Raw genomic sequence first — 17653 nt, forward strand, 5'->3', positions numbered from 1 at the left:
TTCACGGTTATTGTCCATAATTGTCATTTACACAATTATTGTGCCAACCTTATTTCATACTAGCAGCACAGCCATTTACGCCAACAAAGCAATTAATGGGACAATATGACTGATTAAGGGGACAATCTAGAATCAAAGAGAAGGAAACCTAGAAATAAACTCAGCAAAAAAATAAACATCCTCTCACTGTCAACTGCGTTTATTTTCAGCAAACTTAACGTGTGTAAATATTTAGTATGAACATAAGATTCAACAACAGACATAAACTAAACAAGTTCCACAGACATGTGACTAACAGAAATGGAACAATGTGTCCCTGAACAAAGGGGGGGGTCAAAATCAAAAGTAACAGTCAGTATCTGGTGTGGCCACCAGCTGCATTAAGTATTGCAGTGCATCTCCTTCTCATGGACTGCACCAGATTTGCCAGGTCTTGCTGTGAGATGTTACCACACTCTTCCACCAAGGCACCTGCAAGTTCCCGGACATTTCTAGGGGGAATGGCCCTAGCCCTCACCCTCCGATCCAACAGGTCCCAGATGTGCTCAATGGGATTGAGATCCAGGCTCTTTACTGGCCATGGCTGAGCAGTGAAATTCCTGTCTTGCAGGAAATCAAGCACAGAACGAGCAGTATGGCTGGTGGCATTGTCATGCTGGAGGGTCATGTCAGGATGAGCCTGCAGGAAGGGTACCACATGAGGGAGGAGGATGTCTCCCCTGTAACACACAGCGTTGAGCTTGCCTGCAATGACAACAAGCTCAGTCCGATGATGCTGTGACACACTGCCCCAGATCATGACGGACCCTCCACCTCGATCCCGCTCCAGAATACAGGCCTCGGTGTAACGCTCATTCCTTCGACGAGAAACGCGAATCTGACCATCACCCCTGGTGAGACAAAACCGCGACTCGTCAAAGAGCACTTTTTGCCAATTCTGTCTGGTCCAGCGACGGTGGGTTTGTGCTTATAGGCAACGTTGTTGCCGGGGATGTCTGGTGAGGACCTGCCTTACAACAGGCCTACAAGCTCTCAGTCCAGCCTATTGCGGACAGTCTTAGCACTGATGGAGGGATTGTGAGTTCCTGGTGTAACTCGGGCAATTGTTGTTGCCATCCTGTACCTGTCCCGCAGGTGTGATGTTTGGATGTACCGCTCCTTTGCAGGTGTTGTTACACATGGTCTGCCACTCAGAGGACGATCAGCTGTCCGTCCTGTCTCCCTGTAGTGCTGTCTTAGGCATCTCACAGTACGGACATTGCAATTTATTGCCATGGCCTCATCTGCAGTCCTCATGCCTCCTTGCAGCATGCCTAAGGCAGGTTCACGCAGATGAGCAGGGACCCTGGGCATCTTTCTTTTGGTGTTTTTCAGAGTCAGTAGAAAGGCCTCTTTAGTGTCCTAAGTTTTCATAACTGTGACCTTAATTGCCAACCGTCTGGAAGCCGTTAGTGTCTTAATGACCGTTCCACAGGTGCATGTTCATGAAATGTTTATGGTTCATTGAACAAGAATGGGAAACAGTGTTGAAACCCTTTACAATGAAGGTCTGTGAAGTTATTTGGATTTTTACGAATTATCTTTGAAAGACAAGGTCCTGAAAAAAGGACATTTCTTTTTTTGCTAAGTTTATTATATTCCCTACATTTTGTACCTTAAGAAGTCTTCGATGAAATCCGTCATTCTACCAGGTTCTTATTGTGCGTAGCTGTAGATGTCAGACTATGGAGAGAACAGAATCCTGTCACAATAATGAAACCTTTGTTAACAGGGACATTTTATTTGAAGTATTGAAAGATAATATTGAAGTCCACCAAAACCCCAAGGTGTCCAAAGGGCTCCTGTGAATCCAGAAAAGTATGAATGTTCTCTATTGTTTGTTTACCACAATCAAACAGGTGTAGCTAGGGAATCAATAGGCGCATTCACGATGCAGAACATTCACAATGCAGAACATTCACAACGCAGAACATTCACAACACTGCAGATGCTGGTGTCTGACAGTGGTTCCAGTCAGTCACCAGGGGGCAGTGAAGCATAGGCCTAATGATTCCATAGTCCTCTGGTTCTGCACAGTGCACACACAGTGAGGAGTCCAAACAAGCGAGGCATTTCCCACCTTTCTGCTCATGTTTGTCCAATGTCCACCAGTACATTCCATTCCATCAGAGTCCAGGTGAATTCCTCTCCCTTATACCACCATGCTTAGAGGAAGTCATACAGATACTTTACCATGTCAAAGCTCACAGTCCTGGAAATTAAAAGAAGGGGGTCACAAAAGTCAGCATCTGATATTCTAAAAATAGAAATGTCTAGCAGTAAAACAGATCTGTGGTGAATACACTAAAGCAGGACTCTCCGACACTGTTCCTGGAGAGCTACCCTCCTGTAGGTTCCCTCCAACCCTAATCTAGCACACCAGGTTCTAATAATTAGCTGGTTGATGAACCGAAAGAGGTCAGTTTCAATTGGGGTTGTAGTGAACACCTACAGGAGGGTATGTCTCCAGGAACAGGGTTGAGGTTCCCTGCACTAGACAACAGTAACATACACACCTGGAGATGGCGAGGATGAAGTCCAGAGGGACGGCACATTTGTACTTGGGCGCATCCAGCTGGTCATCGTGGCCCACCTGATTCAACAGCGGAAGGGTCACCAGGGAGGAGATCTAAGGGGGGGGGGGCTTGTCATCAACCATGTTTCATTTGGCTTTACACAAATAGAGAATTCAGACTGGAGATCAAATCATTTCACATTAAGCCTGTCCACACATCAATTCAAGAGCAGTTCAGGGGTTGAAATAATCTAGCCAAGGGGACAGCTGGTGAATTAGAATAAGAATCATCCAATCATACACTAATACTACCATCACATGACTGTTCCAGGAGTTCCACTAAATAACATTGTACATCATTTTCCATGATCCCAGTTCAGAGTCAGAGCTGATTGAGGACCTTTTCACTGAAGAATGAGTTTGTTTTATACTGAACAAAAATATAAAATTCAACATGTAAAGTGTTGGTCCCATGGTTCATGGGGGGGGGTGGGGGGGGGTGGTACTGAGGAGTATTTCTATATGTAATAAAGCCCTTTTGTGGGGAAAACTCATTCTGATTGGCCAGGCCTAGTTCACCAGTGGGTGGGCCCGGCTCCCAAGTGGGTGGGCCTATGCCCTCCCAGGCCCACCCATGGCTGCTCCCTTTCCTAGTCATGTGAGATCCATAGATAAGGGCCTAATGAATATATTTCAATTGATTGATTTCCTTGTATCAACTGTAACCATGCAAAATCTTTGAATGTTGCATTTATATTTTTGTTCAGTATATATGCGTTTTACTTTTCATGTATTGACTTGTATATTCATGTGTATAGTGTATATTGATGTGCATGTTTGATACAGGGCTCATCTGTAAGAGACCTTGATCTCAGCATAACTCCCTGTCAAAATAACGGTTAAATAAAACAATTGAAATTATCCCTTGGATGGCACTGCAGAAAGCCTGAGTGTCTCAACTGACCTGACAGAAAACGCTGGCAGTGGGGGCCACTCTGCTGTCCACCACACTGTAGAAGATGGCCAGGAGACGGTCCAGAGGGAACGGCTTGGGCCCCAGCAGGTGATTACTGGTCTGAATGGGAAGGAGGTGAATTCACTAGGTAGAACATCTCATTGACTAAACCTAAAGAATAGTACAACAGCTTCAGCTAAAGATAATCACCTTTTCATGTTTCTTCAAAAAGTTGGTATTTTTTTATTTTGCCATGGTGCTGTTGGGAAAGGGAGAGAGAATCATATAAATCACCTACTAACACACACAAAAGGGGGGGATTATGCAAACAACTCCATTGATAGAAACTACAATCCATCTGCAATATTAAAGCTGATCTAGCCCCCCTTCCCCCACAAAAAAAGAGAAAAAGAAATATGAGTAGGAAAAGTAGCAGGCAAAAAGAGTTGGTGAATAGCAGGTGGCATTGATGTTTAACAACTGACTCCTATTCCGATGATGACTTGACAATCATGTGTCTAGCTTTTGAGACGGTGAGGTGAATGAGGTTCAGGTGCTGAGGAGAGAACAGGTACCTTGAGGAAGAAGCGTTTGTCAGTGCGAGCAGGGTTGTAGGAGGCCAGGTATGCAGCTATCAGCAGGAACTTGGAATAGTAAGGCAGCTCCACATGGGCATGAGCAGACAGACCTGAGAAAGGCAGAGGAAGCTCTCAATGTCATTACCTGGGAAACATGTACAACAGCAACATCTACAGATGGCTTGTGGATAGGAGATGAGAGAAACATCTGCTGTTGTTTCCACTGTCTGGGTATCTAATACCAATGAGTCTGGAGTGGGCCCTCCATTCAGGGATAAACATAGGGGTAGTTTAGAGGGTCCACTCCCCTGAACTCCCTCTCAGGCTGGGGACAAGCAGCAACACAAACAAGGGGAGAGCTGGAGTCTGAACTGGTCCTGGTCACTAGATTCTAACTAGGTTATTTCCACTGGTCTTGTTCCCAGTGCATGCATGCACGCACATGCATCTGTGTGTATCTGTGTCCACACTTCTCCTTGCCTACCTCTCACAGCTCCTGCCTCCTTCTCCTCCATCTGCTGCTCCCACTGCACACTGAGCAGAACAGAGACATGACAAAGTCAAGGGACACACCACTATTACAGAGCCAGCAGCACTGAGCCACTGTTGTGTAATAAAAGCCGGCAAAACGGAATTAAGGCCGTCTGTCGTCAGTCCATGAGAGAAGGAGGTCGGTCACGGAAGCTAGATCAATGGGAGTCGATCATCTTTGGCTGAGGCAGATGTACACAGACAGACCTGGACACCTCTCGCAGGTACACCGTCTGCATGGCCTTCTTCAGGTGAGGCTCGATGTTCCTCCACAGCTTGTGAGTGTCACCCTCTTTCACTGAGGGCAGAGAAAATGAAGGGTGGAATTTAAACATTGATCATCTGAGAGAGAAGCTAGAGAGAGGATGACATGAAAGGAACCCATCATCAAATTAAAGTACAGAGAGAGAGACTAAGGGAAGACAGCAAAGTAATTGAAATATTGATGTAGTTACTGTTCTAGAAATATGAAGATATTATCTTTGCCTTGCTCCAAAGGTTCAACGAATTTAGAGAAATTGAGGGCAGCCTGTTTGAAAAGAGAATTAAAACTATGAAAAGGACAAGTACAGACTATGACAATGTAAACAACATGTCTGCCACGGTTGGATCATTATTACAATTCTGCATATCAAAGAAAACCCCAATCCTTAGAAGTAGTAACTCGACTGGACTAAATAAAATAGTGATGGATAGCCTGGAAACAAACTCATTCTGAATCCTCAAAGGGTAGCATGGAGAGTGTGTGTGTACATATTCAGAGCAAACTGTTGCCTAATCTGAAATTAACCCCTTGCACCAAACTATTGACATTTCTTTAAGGCCCCAGAATACATCTTAAAAGACTGGATAAGTGTGCAAGCCATACCTATTTTTTTCAAACTTCAAGCATCAAGACACATCTAGAGAGAGGTGCAAGAGCTAGTTCTTTGTCTGGGCTGTCAGAGCGTCAGGACAGAGCGTGTTAACAGCTCTGTGAGAGTTGAGAGTTACTTTGAATGTGTCTGTGTCCTTACTGAGTGTGGTCTGAATGTGTGAGCATGTATCTGTGAGAGTTCAGTGTTACTATGAGTGTGTATAACTGACCAGGTGTCTGAGCTCTTGGAGGTCCCTGCAGACAGAGTAGAAGACTCCCAGTAGGATGTTGATGAAGGCAGAGTAGAGCTCTGGGGAGTAGGATGGGTGGCTGTCCTCAGACAGGATCTGCTGCAGCTCCCCTGCACAGGGACAACACACACACACACACAGTCAACGCCTGCCTCAAATGAAGTCACACACAAAGACTCCCTCACACGACTGTAGTCATTTTATGTACAGGAACTCAGGCTTAAATCAGTGTTTGAAAGAATGTCTAAGTGTTACTTTTCTCGACGTTCTCTCACGGATGCTTTTGTTTGCTGTGTTCTGTCAAAATCAAATCAAACTTTGTCACATGCGCCGAATACAACAAGTGTAGACATTACTGTGAAATGCTTACTTACAAGCCCTTAACCAACAGTACAGTTCAGAAGACTTAAGAAAATATTTACCAAATAAACTAAAGTAAAATAAATAAAAACTTTTTATTAACACAATAACGAGACTATATACAGGGGGTACCAGTAACGAGTCAATGTGCAGGGGTACAGAGGTCATTTGTACATGTAGGTATGGGTGAAGTGACTATGCATAGATAATAAACAGAATAGCAGCAGTGCACAAAACAAATATGGGGGGGGTCAATGTAATAGTCCGGTGGCCATTTGATTAATTGTTCAGCAGTCTTATGGCTTGGGGGTAGAAGCTGTTAAGGAGCCTTTTGGTCCTAGACTTGGCGCTCCGCTACCGCTTGCCGTGCGGTAGCAGAGTGAACAGACTATGACTTGGGTGACTGGAGTCTTTGACAATTTGTTGGGCTTTCCTCTGACACCGCCTATTATATAGGTCCTGGGTGGCAGGAGGCTTGGCCCCAGTGATGTACTGGGCCATACGCACTACCCTCTGTAGTGCCTTATAGTCAGATGCCAAGCAGTTGCCATACCAGGCGGTGATACAACCGGTCAGGATGCTCTCAATGGTGCAGATGTAGAACTTTTTGAGGATCTAGGGACCCATGCCAACTCTTTTCAGTCTCCTGAGAGGGAAAAGGTTTTGTCGTGCCCTCTTTACGAATGTCTTGGTGTGTTTGTTGGTGATGTGGACACCAAGGAACTTGAAACTCTCGACCTGCTCCACTACAGCCCCGTTGATGTTAATGGGGGTCTGTTCAGCCCACATTTTCCTGTAGTCCACGATCAGCTCCTTTGTCTTGCTCACATTGAGGGAGAGGTTGTTGTCCTGGCACCACACTGCCAGTTCTCTGACCTCCTCCCTATAGGATGTCTCATCGTTGTCGGTGATCAGGCCTACCACTGTTGTGTCGTCAGCAAACTTAATGATAGTGTTGGAGTCGTGTTTGGCCACGCAGTCATGGAGGAAAAGGGAGTACAGGAGGGACTAAGGACACACCCGAGGGGCCCCCGTGTTGAGGATCAGCGTGGCAGATGTGTAGTTTCCTACCCTTACTACCTGCGGGCGGCCTGTCAGGAAGTCCAGGATCCAGTTGCAGAGGGAGGTGTTTAGTCCCAGTGTCCTTAGCTTAGTGATGAGCTTCGTGGGCACTATGGTGTTGAACGCTGAGCTGTAGTCAATGAACAGCATTCTCTAATAGGTGTTCGTTTTGTCCAGCTGGGAAAGGGCAGTGTGGAGTGCGATTGAGATTGTGTCATCTGTGGATCTGTTGGGGCGGTATGTGAATTGGAGTGGGTCTAGGGTATCCGGGAGGATGCTGTTGATGTGAGCGATGACCAGCCTTTCAAAGCACTTCATGGCTACCGACGTGAGTGCTACGGGGCGGTAATCATTTAGGCAGGTTACCTTCGCTTCCTTGGGCACAGGGACTATGGTGGTCTGCTTGAAACATGTAGGTATTACAGATTCAGCCAGGGAGAGGTTAAAAATGTCAGTGAAGACACTTGCCAGTTGGTCCGCGCATGCTTTGAGTACACGTCCTGGTAATCCATCTGGCCCTGGGGCTTTGTGAATGTTGACCTGTTTAAAGCTCTTGCTTACATCGGCGACCGAGTGCGTTATCACACAGTCATCCAGAACAGCTGGTGCTCTTGTGCATCCTTCAGTTTTGCTTGCCTCTAAGCGAGCATAAAAGGCATTTAGCTCATCTGGTAGGCTCGCGTCACTGGGCAGCTCGCGTCTGGGTTTCCCTTTGTAGTCCGTAATAGTTTTCAAGCCCTGCCACATCCGACGAGCGTCAGAGCCGGTGTAGTAGGATTTAATCTTAATCCTGTATTGACGCTTTGACGCTTTGCTTGCTTGATGGTTCGTCTGAGGGCATAGCGGGATTTCTTATAAGCATCCGAATTAGTTTCCCTCACCTTGAAAGCAGCAGCTCTAGCCTTTAGCTCGATGCGGATGTTGCTTGTAATCCATGGTTACTGGTTGGGATATGTACGTACGGTCACTGTGGAGACGACATTGTCGATGCACTTATTGATGAAGCCAATGACTGAGGTGGTATACTCCTCAATGCCAATGGATGAATCCCAGAACATATTCCAGTCTGTGCTAGCAAAACAGTCCTGTAGCGTAGCATCCTCGACATCTGACCACTTCCGTATTGAGCGAGTCACTGGTACTTCCTGCTTTAGTTTTAGCTTGTAAGCAGGAATCAGGAGGATAGAATTATGGTCAGATTTGCCAAATGGAGGGCGGGAAGAGCTTTGTATGCATCTCTGTATATGGAGTAAAGGTGGTCTAGAGTTTTTTTCCCCTCTGGTTGCACATGTGACATGCTGGTAAAAATTTGGTAAAACTGATTTAAGTTTGCCTGCATTAAAGTTCCCGGTCACTAGGAGCGCCGCTTCTAGACGAGCATTTTCTTGTTTGCTTATGGCCTTATAGAGTTGTTTGAGTGCGGTCTTAGTACCAGCATCGGTCTATGGTGGTAAATAGACGGCTACAAATAATATAGATGAGAACTCTCTTGGTAGATAGAGTACCTTATGATAAGCTGTAGACCACACTATCTCAGGCGAGCAATACCTTGAGAATTCTTTAATATTAGACATTGCACACCAGCTGTTATTGACCAATAGACACACACCCCCACCCCTCGTCTTACCAGACGTAGCATCTCTGTTCTGCCGGTGCATGGAAAATCCTGCCAGCTCTATACTATCCATGTCGTCGTTCAGCCACGACTCCGTGAAACATAGGACAATCATAATCGTGGTCATCAATTTTATTTTCCAATGATTGCATGTTAGCAAGTAGGACAGAAGGCAGTGGGAGTTAACTCGCTCGCCTACGGATTCTCAGAAGGCAGCCCGATCTGCGTCCTCTTTTCCTCCGTCTTTTCTTCATGCAAATGACGGGGATTTGGGCCTGTTCCCGGAAGAGCAGTATATCCTTCGGACTCATTAAAGGAAAAAGCTGCTTCCAGTTCGTGGTGAGTAATCGCTGTCCTGATGTCCAGAAGTTATTTTCAGTCATAAGAGACAGTAGCAGCAACTTTATGTACAAAATAAGTAAAAAAATAAGTTACAAATAATGCAAAAAAAAAACGTATAAAATAGCACAATTGGTCAGGAGCATGTAAAACGTCAGCCATCCACTTCGGCGCAATCTTCATCACAGTCATTTCTCAAGTGTTAGTGCAAAACCACAGGTACAAAGAGTTCTCACTCATCACATGAGGTTGGTGGCACCTTAATTAGGGAGAACAGGCTCGTGGTAATACCTGGAGCGGAATCAGTGGCATGGAATCAAATACATCACATACATGGTTTCCAAGTGTTTTATACAACTATGTTTGTATTCAACATTTTGTAGTCAACTACACCTTTACAGTACCACTACAATATCAATGTAAGGGGATGAGTTTTTAAAACACTTCTACCAAGATAAAGACAGGCGGCATTCAGCTTTAAAAACTAAACGAAAACTAAATTAAACATTCTGGTCATCTATCTGCACTTTTGAGGTTCAGAATTAATATGCAAAGAATGATTATCAAGAATGATTGTCATTCTTCCTCATCTCTGCCTTTCAAAACACTTATTCGAGTGCCTCCTTGAAACATTCAATTCAAGGTTATCTATCTAAAAAGGGACCCTTCTGCGCTAGTTCACCATCCATCACTCACGGTCTGTCTGCAACTTAATGAAGTAGTGTGCTCAACAGGTAACATGACTCTTACCAGTTCCTGAAGGCGCAAGAAGGCAGGGAGGAGATTGGCTTCCATGTCTCTAAGGAGCTCAGCACGGTCCAGCACCTACCCAGATACAGTGACCTCTGCTGTGTGTAACTGTTTCATCATACAATGATGTTATAAATGATGCTTTATAACAATTCACGTTATACTTCATCGGAAAGAGAATCTGCATTGTAACTGAGGATGCAATTTTAAAATGAAATGGATTATCAAGCAGGAATATCACAGGTGAGGATAATTTTTACTCACAATGTATCGTGTCTGCTTGGATGAGGCCTGGACACACAGTTGTTTGTAGACTCGTACGAAGTCTGACAGGGAGGGACTGCGGGACAGTAGGGAGGCAGAGTCGGAGCCAAAGAGGGAGAGGAGAACCTGCTCAAACAGCAGTCCTACAGAGACACATTCCACACAGCTCACTGTGGCATAGGGAAGCTCCAGTTCCTTCAGCAAGGTGTGTATCACATGGCTTCTTCCTGTGGCACGATGACCATAAATCAAAATTGAAGGGTAGCTGCATTGCTCTGGCTGTAGGCACAAAATGTATACCATGTATTAAAGTGTCAATACAATGATTCACATATTTGGGCTAGAAAACGTTTTATATGTATTATGTAATAGTGGCGGTGGGTGCTGTTTAAGATGAAGGAGGACAGTCTTTTTTATTTTATTATCATGGCCTTATTTCTATTACAGCATATTGGATGACTGTCATTCATATTCCATTTACCCAGTTCAATGTAACATTGATTTCGGCTTCTATATGATACTCGAATTTTCAACAGAATCATCTAAATGAATACACCCCTGATCACACGTAAACACAGTTCACTTTCATAGCAGCCACGTTGTATTCCTTGTCGCATATACACACAAAAAAACCTTTCCAAGTCAAACCATATAACCGCTACACACAGCCTACAGCTTTGTTACCATATGAGCTAAAGTAAAGTCATAGTCAACATAGCTAATAGAACTAACACGCTAGTAAACCCGCTACTATCATGCAGTACAGTGTAAGCAGTTTAGCAGTTAAACCGACTGGCCAGATGGCAATACATTTGTAAAACCAAAAGCTTACCTTGACTTGGAAGAGTTCCAGTGTTGGTTAGTTCGCTGGCTATGACCCTGTTGTTTTATTTAACCTTTATTGAAGTGTTTACCATAATGTGCTTGATGCTACAATGTTATAAATCAAACACAGACCTCTCCCATCAACGCCAGCAGCATGCTCGCCTGGACATCTCTGCAAGGCAACCTCTCCATCGCGCTGCAATTTTTCATCCTCATACCCTAGGTGCTGAAGTTGTGCTGCCATTGTTTAGACTACTTTTAGACACTCACCGAACCGTAAAGTGTATGACTTAAAGTAGTTTGGCCTATAGAGATAAAGAGACAGTTACAGAACAAGGTAACTCTTTACAAACTAGCAGTGCATTGTGCAAATTGTTTGTCTTTGCTTCCCTTCCTCTGCAGCAGTGCTAACTAGCTAGCTAACTCAACTGACAACAACAATGTAGCTCTCGTGGAAACTCAAGGGTAATGTTAAGTTGTTGAAAGTTCATATTTTGTTACTGCAAGCATACTGAATAATGTTACCTGGTTGGAGTTCATGCAGTGAAATTACCCATATCCAACATCCCTGTAAACATGTCAAGAGTTTCCCGCGTCTCCAAATGGCAGGTCACAATTTCCTGTCTCTTTACAAGCCAATCACCGCCAGGTTAAAGCAGTTGACTCTGGGAGTTGTAGTTGTCTATTTGCAACGTAATGCCACTATCACTAAATGCCATCACTCCTATTTGCAAAGTTTTGGATGTATGAAAACGAGTTATTTCATTGAGGACATTTCGTTTCATTGCAAAAATGTTCAAACACCGGCTTCTCGGGCATTAGCACTTAAATAAACTACCAGCTTACTGAATACCATTGGTGTTAATATGAGGGTTTTAGCATGAAATATAGTTTATCTTTTTTTACACACTTATTTGATTGCATTGTTGTAAATGTTTTGGTGCCAAACTGGTTTGCAGTTGTGAAATAGGTCAACACTTGGAAGAGTTAATTGAAAATAATGCCACTCATCAGCCTAATTAGGCTATTATTTCTTGAACATATGGTCTATCCACTAGAAGCCCCACAATATGGACAAGTATATAAAAAATGAATACTATATATGAATACATTTTTTAAATTGTTATTCAGGTATAAACCTAAATTACCATTTACCATAGATTTCCATAGATTACCTGTTGCCATAGGTTACCGAAGATGTAGGTAACGTTGGTCAATTACCCGTAGTTTTGCAACCCTGTAGCTCTGTATTCGCAGCTTGATGGGAAAAGCTGGTAGCAGGGGCGAAAATCTGATATCAACTTTGGGGGGACAATTACATGAAATTTTCTCAAGAGCAATTCCTGAGGGGGACACCAAAAGTAGTGCTGTAACACATAGCCTACATTGTAATATGGTAAATGTATATTGAGGAACCAAAGAAATAAGGTGTTTGCCGTACTCCTAACTACCGGTACCCAAAACTACACAACTACTCACAACAGCAATACCACTGCCTTTAACAAATCTTAGTTCAGTCACCAGTTTAAGTTGAGAGTGGGGGTATCCATGGCATTTTCCATTTATGTTCCTATTTTACAAGTAAAAAAATGTGAGAATCTTTCATAATGTTGCCAAACAAAGACTCAACAAACTTACCTGAGACTCCGTCTCTGCCAGTCTGTCCCTGCATATCTGTCCCCAACTCTGCTGTCTGTGTGCCATCTGTTGCCTGCTCTGCCTAATGACATCATTGTGAAACATTTCCATTAGAATTCCATTTCTTTCTTATGAACATTTTATCAACTAGTCTTTGAGATATTAGGCTACTAGGGTTCTTACTTTGCGTTTAGGTGTAGTGAAAAATACTCTGATGTCCGTCTTTTATTTTTCTGCCATTTTTCTACCTGGCTGGCTGGCTACACACACACACAGTGTGTAGGTTATTTACAGTAGGAGATGGGCTTCTATCATCTTATCTTTTATCATTCTATTTGGGCTTCGATCTAAAAGGTAGCTAGCAAATGTGAAACGGATTAAAATGACAAGAGTTGACAGCTGTATGAGTTCACCATTTACACAACATATGCTGCAACCTTTTGTAATTTTAATAGTTTGTTTCATATTGGCTGGCTTCCAACAATAGCTGAATTTGCAAAGCAAGCGAGCACCAATTCCGTTTCAGTGGTGTTTGCTATAATCTTTGCTACCCGGGTTAAATAAAATAAATAAATAAAAGTTCCCTTGCGACAATTTAGCTTTTGCAACGAGACCATTAAATATATTTAAGACAATGGTAGAAGAAGAGTGTAGTTCTGTTCAGTTTGGACTTCAGTTTATCGCTAACCTTATCACAGGGATTTTGAAGCACTAACTTACATCATCTGCATGCTGATCTCGGAATAAATTGACGATAGCAAAGATTCCATCTTTGACGACGCCACATAAATGGAATAGGTACTAGCTAGCTTAATAGTTAATATTTGCGCGCTAGCTCTGCATATTCAGCTAGTGTGTGTGCGCGATTGACTGGATTAACTTTACGTCAGTTACGTTCATTGAGTGCCTTTCAGACAGTAGACACGACCCCTCTGTTACCTTGCCAGTGGATCAAACCATTTTGAGGAAAAGGGTGGGGGGGGTCGCAATCTTTTGAAACTTAAAAACGCGCTATTAAGTGTCTATAATCAGCACAATTGCTTTCATTGCGTATTATTAATGTTATTTAAATTACATAGTTATGTTTCAGTGATATATTGGGGGGGACAAATCATATTTTTCCCAGGATGGGGGAGTCGTGTCCCCCCCGGGATTTCCGCCCCTGGCTGGTAGGATACTCCTGGCTACTTATGATATAGTGTTTACAGTGGGACACTACAGGCTAGTTAGTAGATGAAGTGGGACAACATTTCCTCATTAGAAATGCATTAATGTCCCACTTCCCCAGGTACTTGTTGTGAAATCATCTATACGACTTTGTAGAGGGCTATATAGTGCATTAAACACGCTCAGTTTTCACCATTTCGTGACAATAACCTTATACTAGACTCACCCCATGCCCTTTGAATATTAATTTGGGGAGATTCCAAGCTCTTGGTAAAAATCTAACTAAAATGAGTCTGCACACTTTTGTAATTGATCCTGGAACACCTCTATTATTCCCCAAATGCTGTCCCTTTTCATGAATTCGTTAAAAAAAAAAAACATGAATTTTTCTATTCTCTCTTTCTTACATGTCATAGTCCTTTCCTTTCTATCCTTCCCGTTACCCTTGTTATTTCCCTCTAATTCTTTCCACCATCATCCTATGCTGTTTATGTGATACATAGCCTCTAGAATTTATTTTGAGATGTTATGAACAACTACAGAAACATATTTCTATGTATTTTAGAATATCGAATGAATTAAATTACATTTAAATTAATTAAAGGTTTAATTTGTGTATTTTTGTAGCTGAAAGAGGTTCCTGTCCCACTATTCAAACACCATTCGTTGGAATTGGGACAGTACAATAAATTTGCTTTTCGAGAAATACATGTTAACATGGTTATTATATTAAAAAAACGGACAATAACTTCCTTTTAACACCAAAAGTTAGATTGCTGAATTATAATAGACAGAACGACAGACATCATTCTAGCGCAAGGTTTCATAGTTTTCATGATTTCAACGGGTCACCCATCTAAGAAACCTGAACACACACTTTGCTCAGAGTCTGTGTGGATGGGCACCTTGTCTTCTTTTACAGCTATGAAGTTTGTAATTTCTTTTTTTTCACATTTCACACCTCCCCCCGTCGCGACGTAACCTGAACGCCCATCTGATAACTGCGGTCTGCTAATCGTTAGCTGTTTTGAGCATATCGGCTGCTATCTGAATAGGTCTATCGGACAATTTTCTTGGGCCACTATAACTATAACTATTTTGCCAATTGGATTGGTCCCCTCTACCACACGGATCCCCACTAATCTACCGACGGAAACGCACGAGGTGGCTAAAAACTTCTGCCAGCTTGCTACCCATGGCCCGGCTAGCTATCTGAATCGCCGTGACCCCAACCAACCTCACTACTCACTGGACCCTTATGATCACTCGGCTAAGCATGCCTCTCCTTAATGTCAATATGCCTTGTCCATTGCTGTTCTGGTTAGTGTTTATTGGCTTATTTCACTGTAGAGCCTCTAGCCCTGCTCATTATACCTTATCCAACCTTTCAGTTCCACCACCTACACATGCGATGACATCACCGGGTTTCAATGATGTTTCTAAAGACAATATCTCTCTCATCATCACTTAATGCCTAGGTTTACCTCCACTGTATTCACATCCTACCATACCTTTGTCTGTACATTATACCTTGAAGCTATTTTATCGCCCCCAGAAACCTGCTCCTTTTCTCTCTGTTCCGGACGTCCTAGACGACCAATTCTCATAGCTTTTAGCCGTACCCTTATCCTACTCCTCCTCTGTTCCTCTGGCGATGTAGAGGTGAATCCAGGCCCTGCAGTGCCTTGCTCCACTCCTTTTCCCCAGGCGCTCTCTTTTGATGACTTCTGTAACCGTAATAGCCTTGGTTTCATGCATGTTAACGTATTACATCTAGATGTTCCGGTGGCGGAACACCGCTCCAATATCCAATGATAGGGCATGGCGCGAATTACAAACTCCTCAAAAATCCCAAAACTTCAATTTTTCAAACATATGACTATTTTACACCATTTTAAAGACCAGACTCTCCTTTATCTAACCACATTGTCCGATTTCAAAAAGGCTTTACAACGAAAGCAAAACATTAGATTATGTCAGGAGAGTACCCAGCCAGAAATAATCACACACCCATTTTTCAAGCTAGCATATAATGTCACAAAAACCAAAACCACAGCTAAATGCAGCACTAACCTTTGATGATCTTCATCAGATGACACTCCTAGGACATTATGTTATACAATACATGCATGTTTTGTTCAATCAAGTTCATATTTATATCAAAAAACAGCTTTTTACATTAGCATGTGACGTTCAGAACTAGCATACCCACCGAAACTTCCGGTGAATTTACTAAATTACTCACGATAAACGTTCACAAAAAACATAACAATTATTTTAAGAATTATAGATACAGAACTCCTTTATGCAATCGCTATGTCAGATTTTAAAATAGCTTTTCGGTGAAAGCACATTTTGCAATATTTTGAGTAGATAGCCCGGCCATCATGGCTAGCTATTTTGACACCCACCAAGTTTGGCACTCACCAAACTCAGATTTACTATAAGAAAAATTGGATTACCTTTGCTGTTCTTCGTCAGAATGCACTCCCAGGACTTGTACTTTACACCCAATGTTGTTTTGGTTCCAAATAATCCATAGTTATATCCAAATAGCGGCCTTTTGTTTTTGCGTTCAAGACACTATCCGAAGGGTGACGCGCCGGCGCGTATCGTGACAAACAATGTCAAAATATTCCATTACCGTACTTTGAAGCATGTCAAACGCTGTTTAAAATCAATTTTTATGCAATTTTTCTCGTAAATAGCGATAATATTCCGACCAGGAGACGTTGTTTTCGTTCAAAGACTGAAAATGTAAAATGGACTCTTCACGTGCACGCGCGCACCCATTTCATTGTTCTCAGATCGACCACTATCCAAATGCGCTACTGTTTTTCGCCCAGGGACTGCAGAGTCATCATTCCCCGTTCTGGCGCCTTCTGAGAGCCTATGGGAGCCTTAGAAAATGTCACGTTACAGCAGAGATCCTCTGTTTTCGATAAAGAGGCTATAGAAGGCCAAGAAATGGTCAGAGAGGGCACTTCCTGTATAGAATCTTCTCAGGTTTTGGCCTGCCATATGAGTTCTGTAATACTCACAGACACCATTCAAACAGTTTTAGAAACTTTAGGGTGTTTTATATCCAAATCAAACAATTATATGCATATTCTAGTTTCTGGGCAGGAGTAATAACCAGATTAAATCGGGTACGTTTTTTTATCCGGCCGTGAAAATACTGCCCCCTATCCTAAACAGGTTAACATTAGAAGTCTCCTCCCTAAGTTTGTTTTATTCACTGCTTTAGTACACTCCGCCAACCCGGATGTCCTAGCCGTGTCTGAATCCTGGCTTAAGAAGACCACCAAAAACTCTGAAATATCTATGCCTAACAACAACATTTTCAGACAAGATGGAACGGCCAAAGGGGGCGGTGTTGAAATCTACTGCAGAGAAAGCCTGCAGAGTAATGTCCTACTATCCAGGTCTGTACCCAAACAATTTGAACTTCTACTTCTAAAAATCCACCTTTCTAAAAACAAGTCTCTCACCGTTGCCGCTTGCTATAGACCACCCTCTGCCCCCAGCTGTGCTCTGGACACCATATGTGAACTGATTGCCCCCCATCTATCTTCAGAGATCGTGCTGCTAGGTGACCTAAACTGGGACATGCTTAACACCCCAGCCATCCTACAATCTAACCTTGATGCCCTCAATCTCACACAAATGATCAATGAACCTACCAGGTGCAACCCCAAAGCCGTAAACACGGGCACCCTCATAGATATCATCCTAACCAACTTGCCCTCTAAATACACCTCTGCTGTTTTCAACCAAGATCTTAGCGATCACTGCCTCATTGCCTGCATCTGTAATGGGTCAGCGGTCAAACGACCTGCACTCATCACTGTCAAACTCTCCCTGAAACACTTCAGCGAGCAGGCCTTTCTAATCGACCTGGCCCGGGT

At 43.1% G+C, this 17653-nt stretch overlaps 1 protein-coding gene and 1 pseudogene across 4 annotated transcripts in view; both read right to left on the reverse strand.

Moving 5' to 3' along the window:
- The window catches only part of LOC106609404 (golgin subfamily B member 1), a 38707-nt gene extending 36456 nt beyond the window's left edge, over nucleotides 1–2251 (reverse strand). For 3 of the 4 annotated variants that reach the window (XM_045722139.1, XM_045722140.1, XM_045722137.1), the window contains exons 1-2: nucleotides 2120–2251; nucleotides 1655–1722 (exon numbers count right to left, since the gene is read on the reverse strand). In XM_045722139.1, the coding sequence (XP_045578095.1) occupies nucleotides 1655–1683 (29 nt within the window). In that variant the 5' untranslated portion in view covers nucleotides 1684–1722; nucleotides 2120–2251. Of the gene's footprint in view, nucleotides 1–1654 lie in introns of all 4 variants that reach the window. The other variant, XM_045722138.1, reaches the window with a different exon arrangement.
- On the reverse strand, nucleotides 1756–11585 carry LOC106609380 (origin recognition complex subunit 5-like; annotated as a pseudogene).
- Nucleotides 11586–17653: the final 6068 nt, after the last annotated feature.

This window comes from Salmo salar, chromosome ssa07 (genome assembly GCF_905237065.1).
Source record: "Salmo salar chromosome ssa07, Ssal_v3.1, whole genome shotgun sequence".
In the NCBI taxonomy this organism is placed as follows: domain Eukaryota; kingdom Metazoa; phylum Chordata; class Actinopteri; order Salmoniformes; family Salmonidae; genus Salmo; species Salmo salar.